The sequence below is a fragment of the Atheta coriaria genome, unplaced genomic scaffold (genome assembly GCF_025399875.1).
Source record: "Atheta coriaria isolate IRGN ID8LTWV9N9 unplaced genomic scaffold, Caltech_Dcor_3.1 hic_scaffold_6_pilon, whole genome shotgun sequence".
In the NCBI taxonomy this organism is placed as follows: domain Eukaryota; kingdom Metazoa; phylum Arthropoda; class Insecta; order Coleoptera; family Staphylinidae; genus Dalotia; species Dalotia coriaria.
The window spans coordinates 9,759,789-9,783,815 of NW_027045448.1; the positions used below are offsets into that span (position 1 = coordinate 9,759,789).

The 24,027-nt window shown below is 38.3% G+C and overlaps 1 protein-coding gene across 4 annotated transcripts in view; it reads right to left on the bottom strand.

Moving 5' to 3' along the window:
- Positions 1–24,027, bottom strand: part of LOC135794446 (ribosomal protein S6 kinase alpha-5-like) — a 40,413-nt gene that overhangs the window by 14,372 nt on the left and 2,014 nt on the right. For 2 of the 4 annotated variants that reach the window (XM_065305736.1, XM_065305737.1), the window contains 3 exons: positions 14,212–14,280; positions 7,554–7,772; positions 3,349–3,464 (listed from right to left, as the gene is read on the bottom strand). In XM_065305736.1, coding sequence (XP_065161808.1) covers positions 3,349–3,464; positions 7,554–7,772; positions 14,212–14,280 — 404 coding nt within the window. Of the gene's footprint in view, positions 1–3,348; positions 3,465–7,553; positions 7,773–14,211; positions 14,281–19,558; positions 19,676–22,629; positions 23,867–24,027 lie in introns of those variants that run through there. The other 2 variants (XM_065305738.1, XM_065305739.1) reach the window with 2 other exon arrangements.

Below are 24,027 nucleotides of genomic sequence, written 5' to 3' on the forward strand. Positions count from 1 at the left end.
AATAAACAAATAAATTACTGTTAATCTGACAGTAGCTACTATAAAATGTCCGTTCTAGGCGAACAATTCGAGTAATCCAATTTAAATTTAACGCTCCAGTCACTAATGCATAGGTATTCGGTTGTCCGCTGACACTCGAATGCCAACACACAGTTTAAGCATCCGAGCAAGTAATCAACGTTTTGATTCGCTTTATAGTTCCTGTCGCCTTGCGTGGGCATCATTCATTCATACATTGCTCCATTCATTTAGATCGCGTAAAATTATTCATTCATATTTTTTCTTCGCGCTCCCATTTCGAGCTGTCTGTTGTTTTCTTAATGTTAACATCTTGAGATGTATTGCCATATTAGGCGGTACCATTAACGTTCCGAAAAATATATAAACATCTCCATCGCACGCCAGAACAAATTGGTATCTTTGACGGTTTTTATGAGCAACAAATTCTGCTATTGTCCTTAAATTACACGATGATTAAATTTGAGAATTAAAATGATAAATGTCGTAACAAGCGCACGAAGGAAGCTTGTAGGCTGCTGATGTAGAATTACATGCATATTATGAAATTTTTAGATGATTTTGCAACCGAGAATCCAACAAACACAAACGTCATTCATCTTTCATGAAGAATTAGATGCAGTATAATTACTTGCATTATTAAAAAGCAATCATCGAATGACCCACTTTGTAGCGTTGTCCTAGATTCGACTTTTAGTCATAACTTTTTCGTGTTATTTTGTGAAATATTTTAAAATACTGGTTGGAAAGGTATGTGCAAACTGTTGATGATATGCCAAACATGGCACTGTATCATCAACATTGCCGCGTGTAACTTTAATGTTTAAAATGCGCTTACGTTGTGTACCTAGAAAAATGTTAATTTTCAAACTATTCGTACCAAAAGCACGTTTCTGATATCCGATACTTCCTCGTTTATTTCAATTATTTTTGAGAAATAAGGAAACTAACAATGTTTGCAATATATCTGAATAATGAACTTTATACCAACAAACCAAAATCAGCATGCTAGCAGATAGTCATACATTCCGAGTGTAATCTGTGTTTGGTTCTGATGAGATGTTTGCATTCCTAACTAGCGAAATCGTAATGGTCTAAATGTAATAGTCGGTTAATTTGTAGTCGTAAGTAGTGGTTGCCTTGGTAGCGGTGTTGGTGGCGAGCTAACGGCGAAGCAAGGTCGATTATAGTTTATAGTTGCAACCTAATTACCTACTTTTAAAATGCACATAGATTCAATAACAAACCACACTAGATAATTAACAAACTCAACTACAGAAGCGCAGATAATCAAATTTACAACGAAAGCGATTTCATAGGTGTAGATTGAAAATTTTTGGTGTTAATTGCCAATTGTAATTTGCAAGCAATTATATAAACCGTTGAGTAATTAGATTATTTTTTACTTTCCAAAATATAAACAAAAAGTATTTATATTAAAGGTAATAAGGCTGATGAATTAATTATACTATTGTATAACATGAGCATATTTAGAAACCCATAAAAAGTGACAAGTAAATTAAATTTACTTTTACTATTTTTAATATGTAAAAAAAACTTTTATACTTAAGCCCAACACTTTAAAGTTAATTATCTTAAGTTTTACATCAGACATCATCACAATACGAGTATATAAAAAGAATTATCGTTTTCGTACTTGAAGTGACACAATATGCACCGCTTAATGATGTGTGCAAACTTTATGCGCAATTCTGCAATAATTATTGTAATAACGCATTTAAAAGTAATAATAATTGGATATGCAAACGTGCATTTTGATCTTGTGTAAATATTTTCCGCGCGACAGAAGAAAAACATTTAACACATTATTTGCACAATTTTATTAAAAAGTTTAAATTAATATTTGTATAGTAAACCATAAACTGTGCAATAAAAAATAGCATCAAATCCGTCAGCAAGTATGTAATAATGCACAGTTAATTCCTGATTGTAGAACTGTCTTACTCTTGTAAGTAAATATAAAAATGCAATAAAATATTATTTATATAGAAAACACCACCAACACAGGTCGTATACTGTTCTTTTATAAGCTCAGTAAATATAACAACCTTTACTTTCTGTAAACAGTTTTTAATTTCTCCTTGAATCGTCTCAAATCAGATATATTTAGCTGTTGGCATTCTCGCTCCTTAACAAAACAATGTACGACAAACATACGAAAAATACAATTTCCACGTAAAAACTGACCTTTCAGAAAGCAAACCGTCTCGACATACCTCTCCAAATAAAGCAGCTAGCAATTATATTTGCACGTACATTTTATTATATTTACCGTTCGCGTTTGTTGGCTTTGTAGTAGGCGTGCAACGGAAATTTTGGTTGAGAAACAATTTAAACCGAAATTAATTAATTACCCACATTCGTGCTATCAGTTTGACACAACCAACATTCACTCCGTATTTATTTGGTAATGTATACACGTTTATGCGAGTCGATAAAAAAACGCATTCGCAATCATTTACTTATTTAACATATCAACGTTCGCGTTAATTCGCGAATGAATTACACATAATTAAATTTTTAAGTGAAAGTTTGCATTCACGCATGCCTCAAACATTATAATTGCTGTTACTTTTCGCCATTCATTTGCAAGTGATTTAATTTATTTGCCAGAGATGTAAATAAACCGTGTGTGTGTTTTTTTATCGAGCGTGCGAAGAAAGCCAGCCAAACTTTCCAGAATTAAAATCGTATTATTCCGAGAGGATCAGCTAGTTATGATCCCCGTGCGTAAAAAGCAAAACTACTACATTACACACCAAGCCTAACAGCCTAGATGTGAGATAGGATGAAAAGGAAGACCGTATTGAATATCCTCGCCGTCCGGGCGTTCGATATATTCCCATGACATTTATACGCTATAAGCTACTAGTGCTACACACCACCACCTCGCCACGGAATAACAATTCCAACCACATCCACGTATAAATAAAGTATGCGGCTATATATCTCCCATCGGTGCTGGTTGCCGGCGCGCAATGTCGGCCTGTTTCGTTTTAACGCAGCATTTCCGATGCTGACATCAATTCAGCGCACTTTAGTTTACATTTCAACACACGGCGAAAAATTTAGGCACGCACACGACTAGCTGCACACACAGGTATGAGTGTGGTGTAAATATCAATTTTATTTTTAACCACCGCCGTGTTAAAATTCATCAGATGGGTGGGTGAAAAGCGGGATGGGAAATTTCGTGTGATCCGATTTCCACTCAGTACGCGCGCGTGGAACATGTGTGACAAGTTGGGGGGCGTAGATGACAGACAACACGGTTTTGAATTTTGAGTAGTTTGTGTTCAGGACACTTACCGAGTGTAAATGCTCGAGGGCCAAAATAATTTCGCCGATGTAGATGCGCACTTCGTGCTCTTTGAAATGCTCTCTTTGGTACAAGTGTGTAAATAGTTCACCTCCAGCTACGTAATCTGCAAAAAAACAAAAAATATATTATTTAATCAAAATTTATCAATTACATTTGCCATAGCAACATTGTAGATATGTGTGGGTGCGCATGATTGATGTAGTGACAACAATCTGATTGAAAAATACTTCTTAATGTTTTTCTCGAGAAAATCGTAAAAATATTGAGTCATTACTTAGTCCTGGAATAATATAAATAACTTTTGAACAGAAATTTTCGTTTTCGTGTAAAAATGTTGCTTTTCACACTCTCATTGCTAAACAATAGAATTCAATGTAAACAGCGTGACAACACAAGTGTAATAACGGTACACGAAACGGTCCTCTATCGAAATCAGGATAAAAATCGAGCAGAAAACAACCGTCTAGACTAGCAGACTTATTGTGCCCATCATATTAAATATACAACCACGCATAAACAAATAAAGCGGCGATCGCAAACAACCAACGAACGTACCACTCAAGGCCTGGCAGCGCAGTGCGAATGGATCATCATGTGCGCATAAAAAAAACCACGTACACGACTAGAGATCATGTCCTACCGCAACTCGTTTCGGACGTACGCAAAAAATAAATCAGCTGCGCACTATCCACGCGACCGGGCGCGCGCGGGCATCATGTGCGCCCGTGCGCTAATTGCGGCTTGATTAGCTAATCGCATGCACTCGCGCGATACCAAGCAAGCGAGCAATTAATATTTGATCATTAATTTACACTGTTCTCTAATGTGTTATCATTAATTTATTTTTTGGGATAATAAAAAAGCCGCCATGGTATATTCATGTATGTAAAACACAAAAAAGAATTTCAGTTTTCACGAGTGCACGACATATTAGCCATGATTAAACATGCGGGTGGTAAATAGGTATTGCATGTTGAACCAAGGGCAGAAAGCAGAACAAACGATGCGAAAACAGTGCGGGTCGACACGGATCGTTTTTCTTTCACCTTCGCATTTTCGTCCTCTTTCGACGCCAACATTTTTCATGCAAATGTGGATGCTAAATTTATTAGCGGATTGTTTCAATTACCCAACCTTAATTAATGAATCATCACAGCCGCATCACTCAGTCAGTCGAGTAATATTTAAGTCATGACCAAATATAAAATATTATTTATGTTTAAATCACAACACGTTCTGACGAATAAAACATGATTAACAAGTTATACAAATCACTTTCTGATACATGCAATATAATGTGTTCTATACAGCAGAATTAAAAACAAAATCCTCTCACATGTTCATCTATTCTTACATGATGATGATAATACATAATGAAGTATAAAATTACATCTGAAAAAATTTCAAATGTATCGCAAGGTAAAACAGATAATGACTTGTGACTTTACACTTTTAACGAGTGTATTAAAGTGAAAGTTGCGAACAGATTTTATTTTAGATCATAGATAAATAATCTGTCACTTGAAATCGTCATTATATTATTTTTGTTTAAAAATCACAACGACAAACACACATACTGCCTAAAAGAGTGCGCGTGCACAAAGAATGTAATTGCGTTGAGATATAATGTTTGAATTTATGGAGTGAAAGTTTTATTTTCGGAGAGAAAAATGGAACGAGGACACTCAAAACCGCTAAAATGTTCTTTTATTATCCTCGTCACACACCTATGTAAGAATCACGTATCTGCATTATGCATATACGCAAAATAAGTTAACGTGCAAGATTTCATATGTTTATTCTATGTTTATTCTAATCACAATAGATGCACAGATGATATTACAAAATATTTTTCTCAATACATCAAAAATTTTCATCTTCAATCGTAAATCTTAATTATGAGCCATTTGCTTTGAATGGATTATTTAATGACGTATAATTTAATTGAATCTGACAAGATTCTTGCAAGGTAAAATCCTGATGCGGTTACTCTACCGTCAATTAAGCACGTACCCGCCGCTCGAAACAAACTTTCGCTGTTTGGCAGCGATCTATAAATATGTAATATAAATAAATTGATATTAAAATACCGTAATATTACGCTTCTTTCACGCGGTGATTCGCAATTCCAGAAAGTTTACGAACGCATACGGTACCCGCGCGATCGACTTACTAAACTAACTAACTAAACACTCCTCCTGGCTCCTTGCTCGAGTAACTTGCATATAACGTTACGCCATTTATATCAATTTCTAACGGTCCGCGGAAGCCGCCACAACTTGGCGACGCCAAAGCGTCAGACGGGCGATGGCATCAATTTCTGGATTGTTGGTTAGCGGCATATAAATTGTTGAGCAATGTTCGTATTCTGCTAGACGCGCTCAGAGCTACTGTTTTAATACTGTTGGATGAAACCAGAAACAATTAAGACCGGAATAAAAGTGAAATGTTCTCAGAGTAATGTATATTATAATATTATAACTGTACTTTTCCTTGTGTGTAAGTAACTACTTGCATTCGTGTTAAAATTGCTCACAAACAGTTTGATTTAAAAAAAAGTTCAATTTGTCTTGGCTAACACTAGTTAGATATGCATTACGAGTAAAGTGCAGAGGAGACTCAGTTAATATATAAAATATTAGCATATTATGAAAGATCAACTCTGGTTTATGCCTCCAGTGTACTTTAAACAATAATGTTCAGCGTAAAACTTTAATCGCTCGAATTGTTCGGAATGCGCGATGAATCATCCTTTGCGTCACGCTTCTTCCGTGAGGTCCGGCGATAAGCATGCAAGATGAAAACGGTCCAAACATGTGACTCAACGCATCCATACAAATTTTGGAGATGTTGCAGTGACGCAATAAATTCATAAAAAGAATTAAATGTCTTACTTAAAACGCACAAAAAAAAAACATAATTCTATGAGAGAATTGCTTTTAAACGACAATATCCGAACATTGTTTATTATTTAACCATGCATGCAACAGCAACAATAATAATAACACCGAGGCAATGACATTCTATTCAAATGGTGTTGTCTGTGATGCAAATCTGCGCGCTAGCGCCTACAACGCATTCAAAGCGACCCATAACACCTGAATAAAAATATAATATTTGAGTGAAAGTGTTCAAGAACAGAAGACGCTGACTTTCCATGCGCTTCCATCGCAAGTCAGTCTGCTGGTACATTTCTAGACTCTTCGGCGACCAGCACCACCACTGCCGCCATCACAGATTGATACTAATGCTCAACAGTCGCGCCGTGTGTAACTTTCTCTTTTCTAAAATTAAAACCATAACAAAAACCGCCATTCAGCCAAGCCAAATCCTATTCTGGTAGAACATTTCTTCGCAAATAAGGTTAAACGCTTGTCACTTGCCTGCCGTCGACGGCATGCGAAATGCTCCAACAATCTCTCAATTACCTGATTAATATTGCAAAATGTTACGCATAAACCTATTACGCGCACAAACCAATATTACCGTCTCGCAGAGACGTACTCCGTAATCTTCAAGAATAGTTTTAATCAACTTGATATATTCTTTGTGATATATCATGCGCCTAGTGCTATTTTAGAAAGGAGTACCATGTTGTTAAAATTTATTAAGCAATATAAAGAGTCATCAAGTCATAATCCTTGTTGATTTATGCGAAAATGTCAAAGTGACATAAAACGGCCCATAAACTGTTTACACGGTCGCAAAACCCAGAAGTCATGCATGCAAGAAGTTGTTGCAGCAGTAATTTGATTATTTCGATGGAGCAAGAATGAAGAGGCGCCAAAACTGAATTAAGACCACCCTGTTTAATCGGATCAAACAGTTAACAAATCTTAAGATCGCTTTGTATCGTTTTTGCCATATCGAATGTGACTTGTTGAAGGGAACGACCGTGACGAACACCTATAAAAGTCAATTCGACTCAAATCGATAACCGCTGAGAAACCATCCAAAGCTAGACTGTTATGCTTTTTACCAAGTACAAGCAACCAGTTAGAGTGTTAATTAATTCGATTTCTATTTGTTTATGCTTGAATAGCTGAATAGAGTGTTTCAATTTGAATTTTATCTGATTGAGATTCATAACTACCTGGTTATAAACACGACAACACTAATCAGTAATTGAATACATAAATCAGATTAATTTAAATGTCTTGATTTGGATAATATTTAAATGTGAATAACTTACCTAAAATTAAATGAAGTTTGGCATCAGTCTGGAAGGCATAGTGCAAGGTAACTAGGAAAGGATTATCACGGACGGCTTCGAGGACCTGCCGCTCAGTCTTGGTGTGTTCGGTCGTCTTCTTCTTCTGCACGATGGTAGCCTTTTTGAGGACTTTCATTGCGTAGAGGCGACCGTTGTCGGAGCCGCCGCGTTTCCGCACGAGGAAAACTTTGCCATAAGCTGTAACAGACAACAAACAATCGTATCAACAAATGTGCGCAGTGTACTTTACATAGATAGATATTTTAAAAACATTATATTTAAACAATAAAGTTGTTTACATGCATAATGAATAAAACAAACGCACGAAGCGAATTAAATCTGTTGTGTAGCGTTGAAAAATATCGAGAAATAAAAAAGATGAGAAAAAGTATCAAGAAACGGAAAATACAAAATTGAGGTCTCAAATGTGAATTTTCGGGTCACTATATTTAAACTTATGTCGCGTCTTGCCACGTTGAGCACATAATAAACATCCAGTCGTGCATCTACATCCTTTACACAATCTGCTCGCGCAAGCGCGCGTGCGCTCGTCGCGTATTTGTTGCATCTGTTTTTCACTTCGATCTCCAATCGCCTAGTAGGCTGAGCTTTCACAATTACACGTTGGCATACCAATTATAAGCAATTTAAGTGTCCCACTCTGGACGCTTTTCAAAGATTAATTACGTGAAACATTCAATTGCAGGTACCAATTTACTAATTAACGGCGCATGCATTTTCGTGTTTGCATCAATATCACATAAAATATTCTAAAACATAAAACATTGCACGTTTGATATCGAGAGGACCGGAAAACTTGCAAAATCTGCAATAAATTTTACATAGATAAAATTATTTATTAACGCGCGTGTTGCTCAAGTAGTAATCATGGTCACTAACTAGTAACTGCTAACTAGTTGCAATCGCAGCACGTGTAATGAATAGTTATATAGTTACGTCGCTCTGATGTCGCGCGCACGCGGCACTAGGCTATTTATAGTTATTAATTAATTAATCAGAAACCAATCTCATTTCAGCAAAAAATTGTTAATAAATTAATTCAGTACGAAATACTACATTACCTACATAAAAATTCCATTGATAACAGTATTTTATCAAAAGTTACAGGGCAATTTCTTTCAATTTTTTATTTTTTTTTGCTACAATTATTTATAACTTTTGCTTAAATAATCTAATCAACAAAATCATTACTCTGTTTAATATAGAATTTAATCTGAAATCTACTTGTACAACAATTATGATTATAACTTAAATAGTTCTCGAGTAATTAATTAAAAACTAAAGTTGTGAAAATAATATTCACGCGTCAGGTTAATGCGCCGCGACTATAGCGATGTAAATATTAATAAAATTTCGCACGACATTGCAAGCATATAAATAACGTACACAGACGTGCAAGATATCAGCATTTCGTAAGTACGATTCTTTACTTAAAATAACTACAATATAAAAAGTCGTTGCCCTCCGCTGAAAAATTACTACATGTGTGCCTTATGCTCGCATTCCAGTCAACTTGTATGGCATGGCATGTACACACACATACGCATGTAAACACATCCGCACGTAAATACAGGTAGTTACAATATCTACTTCTACAGTAAAATTCTCTATTATTCCTAAATACACAATATACGCCCATAATCAGTGCCCTGCACTAGCGTGAAGACACCTCCAATAAATACACATTACTTCACACCTAGAAAAATGTAGTGGACATAAGTTGATTACATAAAAAGATTACAACACAAAAGAAAATGGTATTCCTGTAAACGATTAGTTTCATTTTTTCTCCTGTTCCAAGTGCAAGCAATTAAAGCATAAATTTACTGTCATAATTGTAAGCGCAAGTATTATCATAAACTGTGAGTCGAAACAAATTTTAACAAAATAAACCTTAAAGACAGTTAGTTATTTAAACCGCTTCCTCTTTGTGCGTTTGGCATGTCCGTACAAACTTGAAACAGCCTGCGTGTGCACTAGTTTTAATGGCTTCGCTAATTAGTCGTCGCTTAATTACCCGAAAGTCGTAATTGTCCTAAAAAAACTATACAAGTAAACTTCAAATATTTTCAAAAATCCTTCGAACATCATAATGTAAATGTGTTTTCCGGCCTTGTCTTTTATGCAATATCAAAATTGGAAAATAAAAAACAATTGATCATGTTTGTTTGCATCAAAGCGTGTTCGCGCCCACCGCGCATGTGTGCTGGTTGTGCGCAAAGCTCGTTTGAGGTGGAATATTCGCAGATGGATTTCACCTTCGCACGTGCCGACGATCAATTTGTTTTCACCTCACCTGGCCGAGTTTATAGGAAACGGAGTGCGTTAGAACGCATGCGGTTTCCGATATCACTCCAATTCAGTCTGTCATTGACATTATGCAATAATATAAAAACTTTGCGTTATTTAAGTAGAAAAAACATTGATTAATAACAAATCCTGATAATATACGGCACTCGATTACTTATTAATTGCATTATTTTGCAATTAAATTTAAGTACTTACAAGTTTATTGTAGAAAAACTGCAAACTCCATTATTCAATACCGTAATAGAGAGAACGTCGTAAAATAAATTTAGCTGGTTAAGAGCCAGCCTTGTTTCGGTACAACTTTAAGCACATAATCAAAGTGCTGAACAGCTGAATAAATTACAAGGATGATCATTAAAATTGTTTTCCAATGTCGCATGAACTTTAACCTCAACCCAAAAGGTTACCACTAATCGGTCGTTTTAAATTTCAATGTTGCAGGATTGTTGACGAATTGTGAAAATGTATCTATCTACCCTTCTCCCAATTTTCAAGCCTTTTCGTGTTCCCTGCGTTTGATGAATATTCATGCTTTTTTATACCTTCTACGAATACCGAAGCATTGAAAACCGGAAGTATTCTTATAATTTACAAGCAAATTCAAGCATATACCTTCGCCGCGCCATTGTTTAAAGCTAGTTGAACTATCAAATATTCAAAAATGTAAATTGTTTATAGCGTACAGTGTGAGCTTAACATCGAAAGTACGATATTAACGGTTGTTTGCTATAGAACTCATACTTTAATGGAATTTGCTGAGATGAATTTGTTTAAATACGAAAAACCGGTGTAATTTCTCAAGATAGCGCGCCAGGGATTTGGCGAAGAAAGAATTTTAAGGTTGAGCAGCGAATTGAAGAAGACGGCGCTTGACAGTGAGCTGGTGTGTGTGTTTGGCGGTCCGAAAAAAACCCACTGGCAAGCGCTCAAGATTTTTCAGTGCGTTCGGCTAGCATTTATTAAGATGTTAAACGACACAGAAAAATTACGAACAAAATGCAGCGCAGTGGCATAAAAATACACGAAATGAATATGACTATAAGCAAACGTCCTCTGTTGCGATAATTATATGAATAGACGAAAAATAGTTCGCGAGAATGGCGCCTAAAAATAGCGTGCAATGAAATTCGATCGCTGCCCAACAAAAAAATCTGAACTGAAAATAACAATCATAAAGAGACAAACTATTAAACTTAACAACTTGCGAAAAGACGTAGGAGAAAGTACACACCCACTTCTGCTTTCAAAAAACATCCAGGTACATTAGCCAGGTGTGTCACCTAACTACCGATACCCCCACCACTTTTAGCGGGTAGTCTGCTGATATAAAACACCAGCGCGCCGTGCGCCACTCGTTCTACCTATCCTCCCGCCCCTCTTTTGGGTCGTTGGGCACGAGGGATGTTCGCCTTCAACTCCTACATCTACGCACGTCCGATGCTTCGCAAATCGGTCAAACTGACGTCAACTACATTATTCGTATGACAATTGCTTATCAAACCGCAATTAATTTATAAATAGAAAAATTACATTTGAAACTTAAATAGTATTCCAGCTAATCATTAATAATCCCAATTAAAATATCGTAAAAGCCCTGCATCTATAGCACTTGATAAATCAAAATAATGAGCCAATTTGCCGATAATATATCACAACCAAAACTCGTTTACGACTCTGTTAATGAACGGTAGCGGAATTAATCACATGGCATGCTCATAAACCTCCAAATATTTGCGATATTCATCTAAACATCACACACAATCCCAAAACAGGCGAGTTCTTTTGATCGCGGCCCGGAATAGAGTCACCACGGCGCGATGGGAAAACACGATTTAATCGCCGGTTATAAAATGTAGGAGAATGACCAGCAGGTGACTCCTCAATGCCGGCCAGCAGACAGGGCCTGCGACCGGCGCGCCGCAAGCACACACTCCTCGCCTTCTTCGCCATCGTCGTCCACAAGCCGAGCAAAAGCAACAGCAGCAGCTCGGCGGCGGGCGCGATGGGATGGACACACGAGGATGGAGAGCAACGCGCGCGCACCGAACGAACCGACCCGGCAAAAGCACACGCAAACAGCCAGCCAGCACAGACAGATATCCCTGCATAGCGGCCAACGATCTGCAGCCATCCTCGCAGGTCGTTCACTCCACAATTTCGGTTTTTGCCTTCCGACAATTCCAACTAACTTATAACAACAACAACAGTAAACAGAAATTAATTGCAGATTTATATTGAAAACACACCAACACACTCACTTAATAAATCAACTGTTTACGCCGGCTAGTAAGTAAATGAACATGTGATGAATGGAGAGATGTGCTGAAACCGGATTTAGTAATCACACTCATCGAACTTCCCACAAGACTTTAAATGCCAGCCAAGGAAAATAATCAGCTAAATTTTCTTGGAATGCAACAAACTCAAAATATTCAGAATCGCATGCCCAAATATCTTCGGGGAATTTTCCGTTAAGCTGTTATAAATTCTAGCAAAAAAAGTGGCATCACCAGTCGCTTTGATTTTCATTTTCTTTCTGTCCAAGCCGCATGCGCAGATGGAAAATCCTCCAAACATATTTAAAAGCTTGGATACGCGCAATTGCAACGATAACAAAGACGTCTGCGAATAACTCGCACGGTGTGTCTCCCCGGTGTTTCAACTCTGCGCCTGCACCGTCGTCGTCGTCGTCTGAATTGATGCTATGTGATGTTGATGCGCCTCGTTCAAGTGATGCCGTTATTATTAAGGTCTTTGTTAGCCGAGTTAAATATGCACTTTTGTAACGCATTTATAGACATACACATATATTACAATTCCCCCCATTATCACACGCACACTTTTAATTGCAGATATTTTCATAACTTCTTATGACAGACGCGCACAAATAAAATCTAACTAGTGTAACATTAGTACCGACTCATCAAACCTATACCACGACGACGGCTGGCAGGTATGAACAATAAAATTCAAGCCGCAACGGTAATTTCAACAGCGCATTACATCCGACAACGACATAATAATGCCGCTGCTAATTAAGACCTGAGATTTGAGTTTTGACTTTTTCTTCCGATCAAAGTCATTAAGCCACACAGCTGTAGCACACTCACAGCGCAATGCCGAGACATGCGGCGCGCAATTCTAATATACGAATTAATTTATTACGGGCTTTAGCCTTTTCCTACGAGCTCACCATGTGCACCGATAGATTATTAATGCAGTTATTAAACCAAGTGCTTCCACATGCGATTATTACCTCCACAATGTAAAGGGACGACACGCTTCATCGAATCGCTTAATTGGCGCATGTGTGTGCAAATACGGAATTGGCACATAATGTTTTTGCTCGGCTGCAATTAGTCCAGCCGACTCAGAGTCGGTCCAAGTGAAATACGCCACATTAGTGGAAACGTGATATTAGTCACGTCGCGACACCGGCGATTGGATAATCCGAACTTTCCTAACTAAACGCATATATGCATCGTGTAGCATAGCATATTAAATACCGACGGGAAACACCGAAACGTTAACAATATTGAGTAAGCGCTTAAAAAACAACCAAGCACCAAATTGAAATTATGTTGTACTAAATTCCACGGAAGCTCCGTATGGCTCCACGCTGTACTGTTATCTCTCCCAGGCGCATGAAACCCGGCGACGGACGAGCAGTGCAACAAGCGGAAATAAGTTTTTGTTACATCTTGTTTCGATGCTTCGCTGTTGATCGTTGGACACCGAATCACCTTTGAGATTATTCAGCCATCTCTATCTGGTGCGCGGCGGGGACTTTCCTTCAACATTATGGACTCGTGTCTACCTACCTCGCTGGCGCATAACAAAAGATTAGATGCCTTTCTCACGTCGTAAAAAAATCCATAGGACCACAGTCAGCATGAGTCCAGATTGTCAGAATATTTGTATTGAGCTTTTACAGTGGGGCGCATTTGGAATTAGTTGAACTTTGCTCAACTAAACCAGCAAAAACAAATTTACCGACGCTAATTTGCAATTCTGCATTGTATTATTATCTCCGCAACCCTACGAATAGATGACTTGTTCAAGGATAAAATAAAACCATAAAATGGAAGAGTGTAACAATGTAATCCCGTGTAATAGTGGCGAAAATGAAGCAATTTAATGACCTTCGATATAATATCAAAATGTGCACTTTTACCAATCATTGATGCAATAATAGGAAGAATACTAAGATAAAATGACCCTGAATGAAATGTAATTTAACGCGTTCTGCTTGCAATCCACACACAGGCACACAGAAAATTGGTTACATAGTTCTTTCATTACTCACCGCCAGTTCCTAGTACTTTGAGAAGGTCGAACTGAGACATGTCGACCCTTTCTGCACCGGAAAGGTTTACTGAAACAAAATAAAGCCAAATTAATGATTTCGCTCGTGAGCACACACTATAATAAGAACTAGAGTATTTCCTGCGTGGAAAATTCCTCATTCAAAGCAAAAATGTTATAGAAAAATATCTGAATTGTATGCGCATAATAATATTGGAACGCAACAATTTCATTGCAAATCTGCAAGCAAAATTAACATGGACGCAAGAAATTACAATCCGCAAAGAAAATGGTTGGTAGCTTATTTGAAAGCATTTATGTTATGCGAAGCATGCTCGCAAACCCGTTAAGCAATTCGAAAATGTATGCATTTTGTGATGACGATAAAATGTACTGCTTATAAATTACGCCGTCAGACGCACACATGAACGCAATACCTAATTGTATGTCAACAAAACAAACAACAACAAATCAAATGCCGCAAAATGCATTTATTCATTGTGCGTAATTGCCTTTCAAAATATTGTCTATAAAAAAGCTAATTATTCAAATTCCACGCAACATGGCAACAACTTTTTCGATGCTTCCATCCCATCAGCAAATAGCTATTTTAATTTGTTAGGTTTCCATTTTCTTTGCAGTTAAGAAATCGCATAAATAAACACTGTATTTTCCTTCAACTGCAAATGTGTATGCAGTGCTCTTTAAAATATGTATGATTTCCGTTCATCATGACCACGATCTCGGCAATTCGCGTCTAACAAGCGAATTTAAAACACAACGCGCGACTGCTTTTCTTGTGCGCGCAAGTGTGATTCAAAACGGAAACTGATAGGAAAATGGATAGGTTCCGGGCGCGCTGAACGTAATAATCATCGCTAACAATTTCACGGCGAGTGCGGTCTCACTGTCATTACCTCCCAATAATACAAATGTCACTCATTTGCGTAACTCAAAGGTACGCAACGGAACGACGCAAGAAAAAACGCAACAAAACTCAGCGAATCATTGGAAGAAGAAACAGTAGCCGTTACGGTAATTGCGCCAATGTGAATACTCCCGACCACCAGAACAGCATATAAACTATGCATGCACAACTTGTACGCATGTGCCATTTGATATGGATTAGTTTACCACACATATTATTATGCATCAAACTGTAAGTAATATGGAATGCAATGTTTACGAACTGCAACAAACTACCGGAATGCATTTCAAACATTGATTACTCGACTGTAGAGATTGATACGAAATCAAGTTCGTTAAAGAAAAATAAATCATTTAGACTCTGCGCGACACCAGTTCATTTCCCACTTGAAGCGATACCAACTATCATTCTAACATTAACGCCACAATCTGAAGTTGACACATTCTCGATTCGTCGACGTTAATAACAAATAACCCACATTCCATCAAAGCGTGCTCGGCCTCTGCCCAAGCGTCCACGCTCCTCTAACATCGTCTACCACACATTCAATTCAATGTAGATAAATGTGTTACGTGAACAAACGTTGTGTAACACCAAGGGCGTACTCTGCGCGTACTCAAATCAAATGTGAATTCTGAATTATGCTTATTAATTCGAGCGCGATCAAATTTAAATTGCAGATGGGCCCTCTCGCCGGCCTCCCATTGCTAATCGTCAACCGCGGCACAGTCCTTGCAGCATTCCACTTTTCTTACATCGCGCGCATTCCAACCGTCCATCAGCAATTACCACAAGATGCATCAACTTAAAGAAACATTAAAATGCCTTAAACTAAACGCAATAGTTAACAACAACAACAGTCGCACATAGCATATATGTGTCGTTTATCGCTATTGACTTAACGACGACGATACGCATGGTATGCCATTCGACTAGCTAACAACATTCGTGATAAACTTTGTTTATGATTCCGCGCCGTTGTGAAACTTTGTTGCCTGCCTGCACAATGCCCTTTTGGCCGCAGCCGCAGAGCTTCCGCGCGTGCACGCAGGAATATCAAAGCAGAAGAGGAGTGAAAAGTATGCGCATCACATATGTAAACGTAACGCGGTGTGGCGTAGAAAATCTTTTGTGTTCGCAAAACATATGTTACCTATATGCTGGCTTACGTTTCGTTACGTTACGCTTAATGTGCATATTGACCCTTACAACAAGAAGCTCTCTTCTCTCATCTAGCGCGAAAATCGTGCGCGGAGAAGTTGTGTGCCGTTGTATGGCCGTGTGACACGGAGGAAACGCAGAGAGCAACAATGCGAGTGGCGGGCGCGCGCACAATCGACGCGGCGATGTAACGCAAACCCGATTTCGTCGCTTCCCGATACATCCGGCGCAGTCGTTCACCCTTCTAAACGACAAACACTCCCAACATTTGTTACGTGCTCCACTCGCGCGATTAGAGACGAGGGGGTGATTCGTTTTCATGAATATGTCTACCACAAAATCCCACAACTTGCGCCCATTTATTCAAAACACGCAATGCCCAAGATGAAGGCCAAAGTTGTAGATATTCAAATATCTAATTAATAGCAAGCAAATTAGTAACTGCAACAAGTGAAGAGAACTTCTCGTGTGGTTACCAATGCTGATAATGAGATCATCCCACACGAACGATACGATCCGACACTGATCTCGATTAAGCCAACGCGTACACACAGTTGGTGTTATTTTTAACTCGTTCGACATTCAGTAATCGGGCACCAAGAGGCGACAAACGCATTGAAATGCGTCAACTGAGAGCACACAGCAAGTGTATTATATTAAACATGCTATCTAATGTCAATTAAATTTTTGACAAAAAAAAAATAATTACAAATTCCATCCTTTAAAATATAAAATTTTATGAGCCCAAAGTTCAACCCACAAAAAAAAGCAACAACACAAAACATGTTATTTCAACCGCACGCGATTTTGAAAGTGTGTATTGATTTGTCGCTAGCATTGTTGCTTGTTCATAGTCATGTTATGTGTTATCATCGTGGTTGCACTTTCTATTTTTAATTAATGCACTTGTAATCAGTCAACAGACAGCCGGAGCGTACACATGCCTAGACTATTCATGTCATTGACAAATAAATATAGAATTTAAATGCCACTAAATGTGTACACAAACAATTTATTTGCAACTCAATTGCCGCCGACTTCGAAACAACGCTCAAAAGAGATTTACGCACAAATCAGTGAATGCAAATGGCATAGATTCAGAGAAAAACAACAATTGCCTCAGCGACATTACGCTCCTCGTCGTAATTTACCATTCGATTTTCGATTATTTGGATTACCACCCAGAGCAGTCATAATAACCTAAAGTGCATAATATTACAGTGTATAATGGCGGTCTCCTGCTGCTTGGCGAGACAAACGGCCTGGCGTACTGTGCACTAAAGTTTGCGAGTAGTCGCGACTGGTTAATGAAGTATGTATGGAACACTAACAACAACAAGCTTACTTATGAAGGTGCATAGAGTGTAGCGGCGCGACACGGCGAGTGTGCATACTCCGGCCACAGTCCACCAGAGTATATTATACCATCCGTATTTATTTAAACGTGCATACAATTTGTTACTACAGGTATTTCGTATCTCGTTGCGCAACGCCACCAGAATAAAAACACGGAACACTCTATCTCTAAACGAATACTATCCACTCATCTATCTCAAATATTACTACCTAGATTGAATGCAAGCATCATCAAATCCCGTGGCTCTTTCCTTGTGGTATTCTCTCATCGTTGAGAAATTCCAAAAACTTCCAAAAACACACCGTATGAGCGTCTCACAGATATAAATTCACTCACACATGCGCGCAGATACAGTTACGAGTTATGTTATGCATAGGTGTAACCACGATGTAGGTCCCTATCAGCGATAAAGCACGTGCTTTGCCTATATTCCGCGATATCAATTTGGCATGCGGCTAAATTAAATAAATTACAACCACAAACAATAAAGCGGCATTTTGAAACATCCAAAAGAATGTGACAACATGTCTCCCAAACAAAGTTCAATTTATTATATTTGTATACATGCACACCAAACGAATATGTTTATGGTAATGACAATAGTCGAGTTAAAAGTCTACTTGTGCGAATATTACTTGGAAACTTCGCAAACTTCGTTCGAAAACAAACAAATATTGAAAGCAAAACATAAATTGTTCAACATTTATCTAATCGCTACCAAAATTTTCTAAACGATTTCTCGTAAACCTAAAAAACAACGACAAATATTTAGAAAAACAAAAAAGTGTCGATAATTAGAGGTCTAGACTCTAGACTTCATAGACAAGCAGACAACCAACCAGCGATTAGAGTAATATGCCGAAACAAAGCAGCTTAATTGTGCAATGTCAATCGAATACATCGAGACATTCCACACAAACACACTCACAAGCATCAATGTAGTGTACGCATTGACGCATTCGCAATAAAAAGTAAACTTTCGACTCGAAATTGTGCGTAAAAAAATTTATGCGTGCGCAATTACCAAGCAGTCTGGCGCAAAAAAGTGTTTTCGTTAAATTGTCAAGTATTTGAAACAATGCGTAAGCAAAAGCAATTTACTCGTATACAAAGGATTTACGTTTTAGTTTATAAATAATCGCAACAATGGCTACAATTTTAGACTACATGACAAAGAAACTTTTTAATTCCCCCATGATAACAACTTAAGACAAATTAAGCAATAGTCAAATGTCAAAAACATCTACTTAAATAATCTCTTTGGATTGTTAGCCTTAAACGAAAAGAAAACCCATAATTTTCAAGCAAATTATTGATCCACCTAAATAATTATATGACTTGCACAAAAAAGTTCTCAAAAAGACGCGTCTAAATATACGCAAACCTAGATTGAATTGGCATGTTATTAAATGCCAATAATGTATGTATGCACCAAAGGAATGCGCTGGCGCTGTTTACATCGGCGTTTATTAATTAAATTCTGGCGATTCTGCCACCGCGGCGCGTTGAATTGCATGTAGAAGACAAACTGACAAGTGGAAATAATGTCATATGGTAATAAGCACCACACTGATATGATACGACCTTAGCACCTAACATTGACACACTTCGAACGCTGTTCGTCTTACGCTCGTCGTCGAATCGAGTACGTTTCATGTACGCTCGTCGCGAACGGGAACCCCGGTCGGTCGGTGGTATCAAACCGGGCACGCACGCGCAAATCTCCAATATATTTACTCGCGCACACAGCCAGCCAGCAAGCAAGGCAGGCGCCGCTTCCATGAACAAGGCCTTTATTTACTACCTTCATCAAGTTAGACGCCATTCAGTTTTAAATTAAACCACCAACCAACATTTTCATCGTGTAGGTAATAGCGATAAAAACTAAATAACCACACGTACCAGTTATCTCGTTCTCGTTTTCGCATCTTTTTCTCGTCATGTGGTATTGATAACAATTAACTTATTTTTTAAAACTCGGTAGATGTTTGCTTCAGATGTAGACGCGTATTACACTAGACTTTTGTCGCTGTCAACTGGTTATTACGTAGAAAACGTCATAAACAATGACAAATTAATTCCTCATCATAATTCCAATTCAAGCTGTATAAAAACCCGCACACATACACATACATTCAAATTGTTCCGTTTGAAACTGTTGAATGCATATTATTCATTCTGCGTGTGCGCTAATTGAATTTCGCCAAGCAAACTTATTCCGTGCAATGTCAATTACATAATAGCATAATGCAGGCGGAATCATTCCCCACGACAAGTTCTCTGAGGTCTGAAAGACGTCGAGGTTGCGGCGGTTTTCAATGTTGGGAGTGCTAGTTATAAACTTTGCGGCCTTGATTTGTTCGTTCTTGTGATTACTTCACATGTTATAATGGTCGCAAGAACTATTAGATATCACTGCATAATCGACTATATACAGTCTGCTCAAAGCCAGCAGAGGAGTCGCTAATGCAAATAGTTGGCAAGCGAACAAAGCGCATGTGTATCGATTTCAGGCACGTGTATCTCCTGAATTTCAATAATGAATAATAATACGGATTAAAATAACAAACGGTTTTGCATTTTGCGCGCACGATAACTACATTTGCCAATCGCATAATCTAAATAATTGTTGGATTCTCCATCGTTCAATGAATCGAGATAGCAATTAAAACATTTTATGCGAACAAAAAACTGTTAAAACTGATACTGAGTGGATGAAAACTCGACAGCTTTGATAAAAAAAATACGTCCATGATGATAATTGTAATTAACCGAGGATGAAATTATCATTTGAGTAAATATTTGAATATTAACCGCCATCGTGATGCGTACAATTATAATTTTCTATTTAGTTTTTCTACACTTTTTGCCGGCATCATAATTGCTCCAACCTTAATGCATTAACCTCGCTTGCATTACTTCAAAGTATTTATAATTATAGTAAAGAATTTTAAATAACATAAAAATACAAACAATTACGATGCGCATTGCAACTATTATTATATTTTGAGGACTTTCAAAGAGACTATGCGCGGATGTACAAGAATGTTTTATGTTCACTTTTTGTTGATGTTTTGACGATGCATATCCACGAATATCAAACAAGTTTCCAAACAATTTACAACTTGTAATGCATATATTTTTAAACGCATCGGAATGTTTCAAATCATCAGCGCGTGTATCAAATTTATTTAACTGTACTAAAGGTAAATGTATACAATAATTCCTTTGCAGTAGGAATTATCAGTTCTAAAACCACTTAATCTCGCTATATATCGACAATAATAAAAATCAGCTGATTTTCGATTTTCAACTTCCTCTATCGACTTTATTATCGACCAAAAATATATTTCAAAAAAAGTTGAAGTGTTTTAGGTAATATTCTTGATGTTCTTGAACATTTCGAGGTCACCAATCCCCTCACAACTGTGAAGTATGTTCGATAACTTTACTGTCACGCCGATAACACAATAATTAACAAAGAACGTGAAGCAAATTAAGCACACGATGTACAGATAACAAAAACAAACAAGCTAAACAAGTACAAATCGAAAATCAGTTACAACAGAACAAAGGCCTCACACAAAGGCATCAATGTTTATGTTTTTATTGAAATTGATTTAATTTTATCGGTTTCGCTGATTGTGGAAAAATTCAACAAAATGGCAGAGCCAATATTCCAATGTAAATTGTGCTAATCTTTTATTTGACAAACACGCGAATACTGAGAACGCTCACACCGAGTAAATGTAACAAATCAAAGTATCTACGTCTCAGGTCTTATAAAATGAAATAATAACATAAAAACAAGAATGAATTGTATCGTTAAAGATTTGTTTTCATGCGCAAACCGCTATAATATGATAAATAAAAATGTTTCAATATTTGAGCTCGCCTTGTGCGAAAACAAAAACAAGTCACGGGCGTTGCGGCCAAGCCAACCACCACTACCACACACGCTCACTGATGGTGTTCGTATTTGTCAATTCATTAATTCATACAAATTCCTCAATATTTTTGTATGCACCGCGCTTGGCACAGCGAAAGAAAATTAATATACAACAAAAACAAGGCCAACACCGGTTGATAATGACAACGTGAACCTGTTATCGTTCGCTGGCTGGTGGCGCAACCAATTTTTATGCTCAGACTCTGTGATTACCGTGGTCGGAGACAACTGCTCCACATTGTTTGACATTTAGAACATTGATCGTGCGCGTTTATGGGCCAAAAAGGGTTCGCCGCTTAAAATTCGAGTATTTGATATTCAGCCGTGTTGTTAGCTAATTTCCCGCTGTGCGTTTTTGGAATTATGTTAAATATTTTCTAACAAAACGCGGTTGTTTGCGAGAGTCACCCTCGACCCCTGATCGTCAAGCGCACATCTTCACATCGCCTACCGATATATATATATATAAGCACACCCAACCGGTTGGGCTGTGTCCTTTTTCTTTATTCTATTGCAAAAATGGCAAAAGGTGCACGCGCGCAAACGGCCATGTTTTATTTTTCTACCTTCGCCTTCGAACGACCCCTTGGCGTGCGGATTTAGATTCTTCACCGCGGACGGATCAGAAAGTGCGAGGGCCCCTTTCACTTGAATTATGAGAGTAATATAACTAGGTATACCGCCAGAGAGGTTTTATTTATTGATCACGTACTCTTGCTTTTGCAAAATTTTACCCAACCAACATTCTGACAAATCGCTGCGAGTGCAGACTCATTGAAAACAGCTGATATTTATTACAAGGTGATCCTTAAATCGTAATAAATCAAAATACTAAATATTCATGAAATAGTTTCATGACCATGTTCATAATCATCACCGATTTGTCTACATTCAACAACGTCAGTTACCATGGAATCAGCTGTTCATTATAATACAGCAGCGTCCTTGCTCCGTTGTGACATAATACAACATTACAATTCTCTCAACATGTGAATGCAGTACTAAGAAATATATTGTTACGAACCTCTTTCTGAATTGCATGTCGGCCGAATATGGGTTTCGAGCTCCTCCGGCGTGTACTCGATCTTATCACAAACTTTGGTCCTTTTGATTGCCTTGCCCATGTCGGTGTCCGAATCGACTTCGAAGAAACCGCTCTCTTTGGTCTTCTTGTGGACGCGCATCTTTCCTTCGCTGCGCGTAATCCCGGCGATTAATTTAAACCACAATGGTGATATCCTGTTTGTACGAATTGCACAGCTGACGGAAAACTATCATCGTAATCTCGATTTTTGGGCAGCACGCGCGCAGCAAACAGTTGATTCAGCAATGACGATAATAACGAAACTTTGTTTCTGTTTCTTGCTGTTCCTTCGCACACACTGACACATGCACATATACAGCGCGCACGCACGAACCGTTACTGCTCAACGGCTGGTGTTTAAATTTCGAATTATGCGGAAAGATACAACACGCATTGCATTTGTGTGCATTTGTTAATTAGATTTCTTTGTTTTAGTGTTTGTTGTTAACTGTGCGTTGTCACTGACTTGCTGGTAAAAATAAACAGTGGGAAATTTTTGAAAATAAGTTTTTCAACGCTCGCAGCTATCGAGCGTTGCCGCGTTGAATCAACAGAAAAAGATTGAGGTTAACGCGACGCACATCTACGGCACATTACACTGATACTTCAAAGTTCATTTGTCGCTGCGTGCCGCAACTTATGTCTCTGTGCATGCCTGCGTCTGTGGGACGCATTATATTTATTTCCTATCCTGCCCAGTGTGTTGCTTACTGGTAGAGCGAATGATAGTCCAAGTTTTCAAGCGCTCCCGATGTTTTTCATTAATGCACTGCGATAAAAATCCTCGAGAATAAATCGGTCACTGTCGCCAACGTGACGAAAGCGGCGCTCCAGATGGAAATCCGTGCGCAGACGGCGCGATGCGGGCACGTTTCGACCGGCTGCAAACACGACCAGAAAGTCTCTGCATACAACCGAATTCAAATGCAGACACCACACGGAGCCGAGGGAGTGAGTGTGGTTGATGCGTGTTTATGTGATCAATCCGCGCGACGCATACTGCCAGCGGAACACGCTCTCCCGACAACATACGGTCGGTTACTGAAATGCACGAGCGAGTGCGAAGCGGCGTGCACACGCTGTGTGCGCGCGGCGCTGCTTCGTACGTTTTCGGGTTCTAGGTTTCGGCCTCGAAGTTCCACCATGTTTTTGTGTTACGCCGAGCATGGCATCGCGGTGCGGCGGTGGAGAAGCCTCCGAACGAACGGTATGTTGTTCGAGAGAGCACGCGAGACTCACGAGCCCCACCAGCAGCCGAATCGAACCAACACACAAACTTGCCAACAGCAACAGCCTGTAGTTTACTAGAGTTGTGTTGTTTCCCAACGCGACACTCAT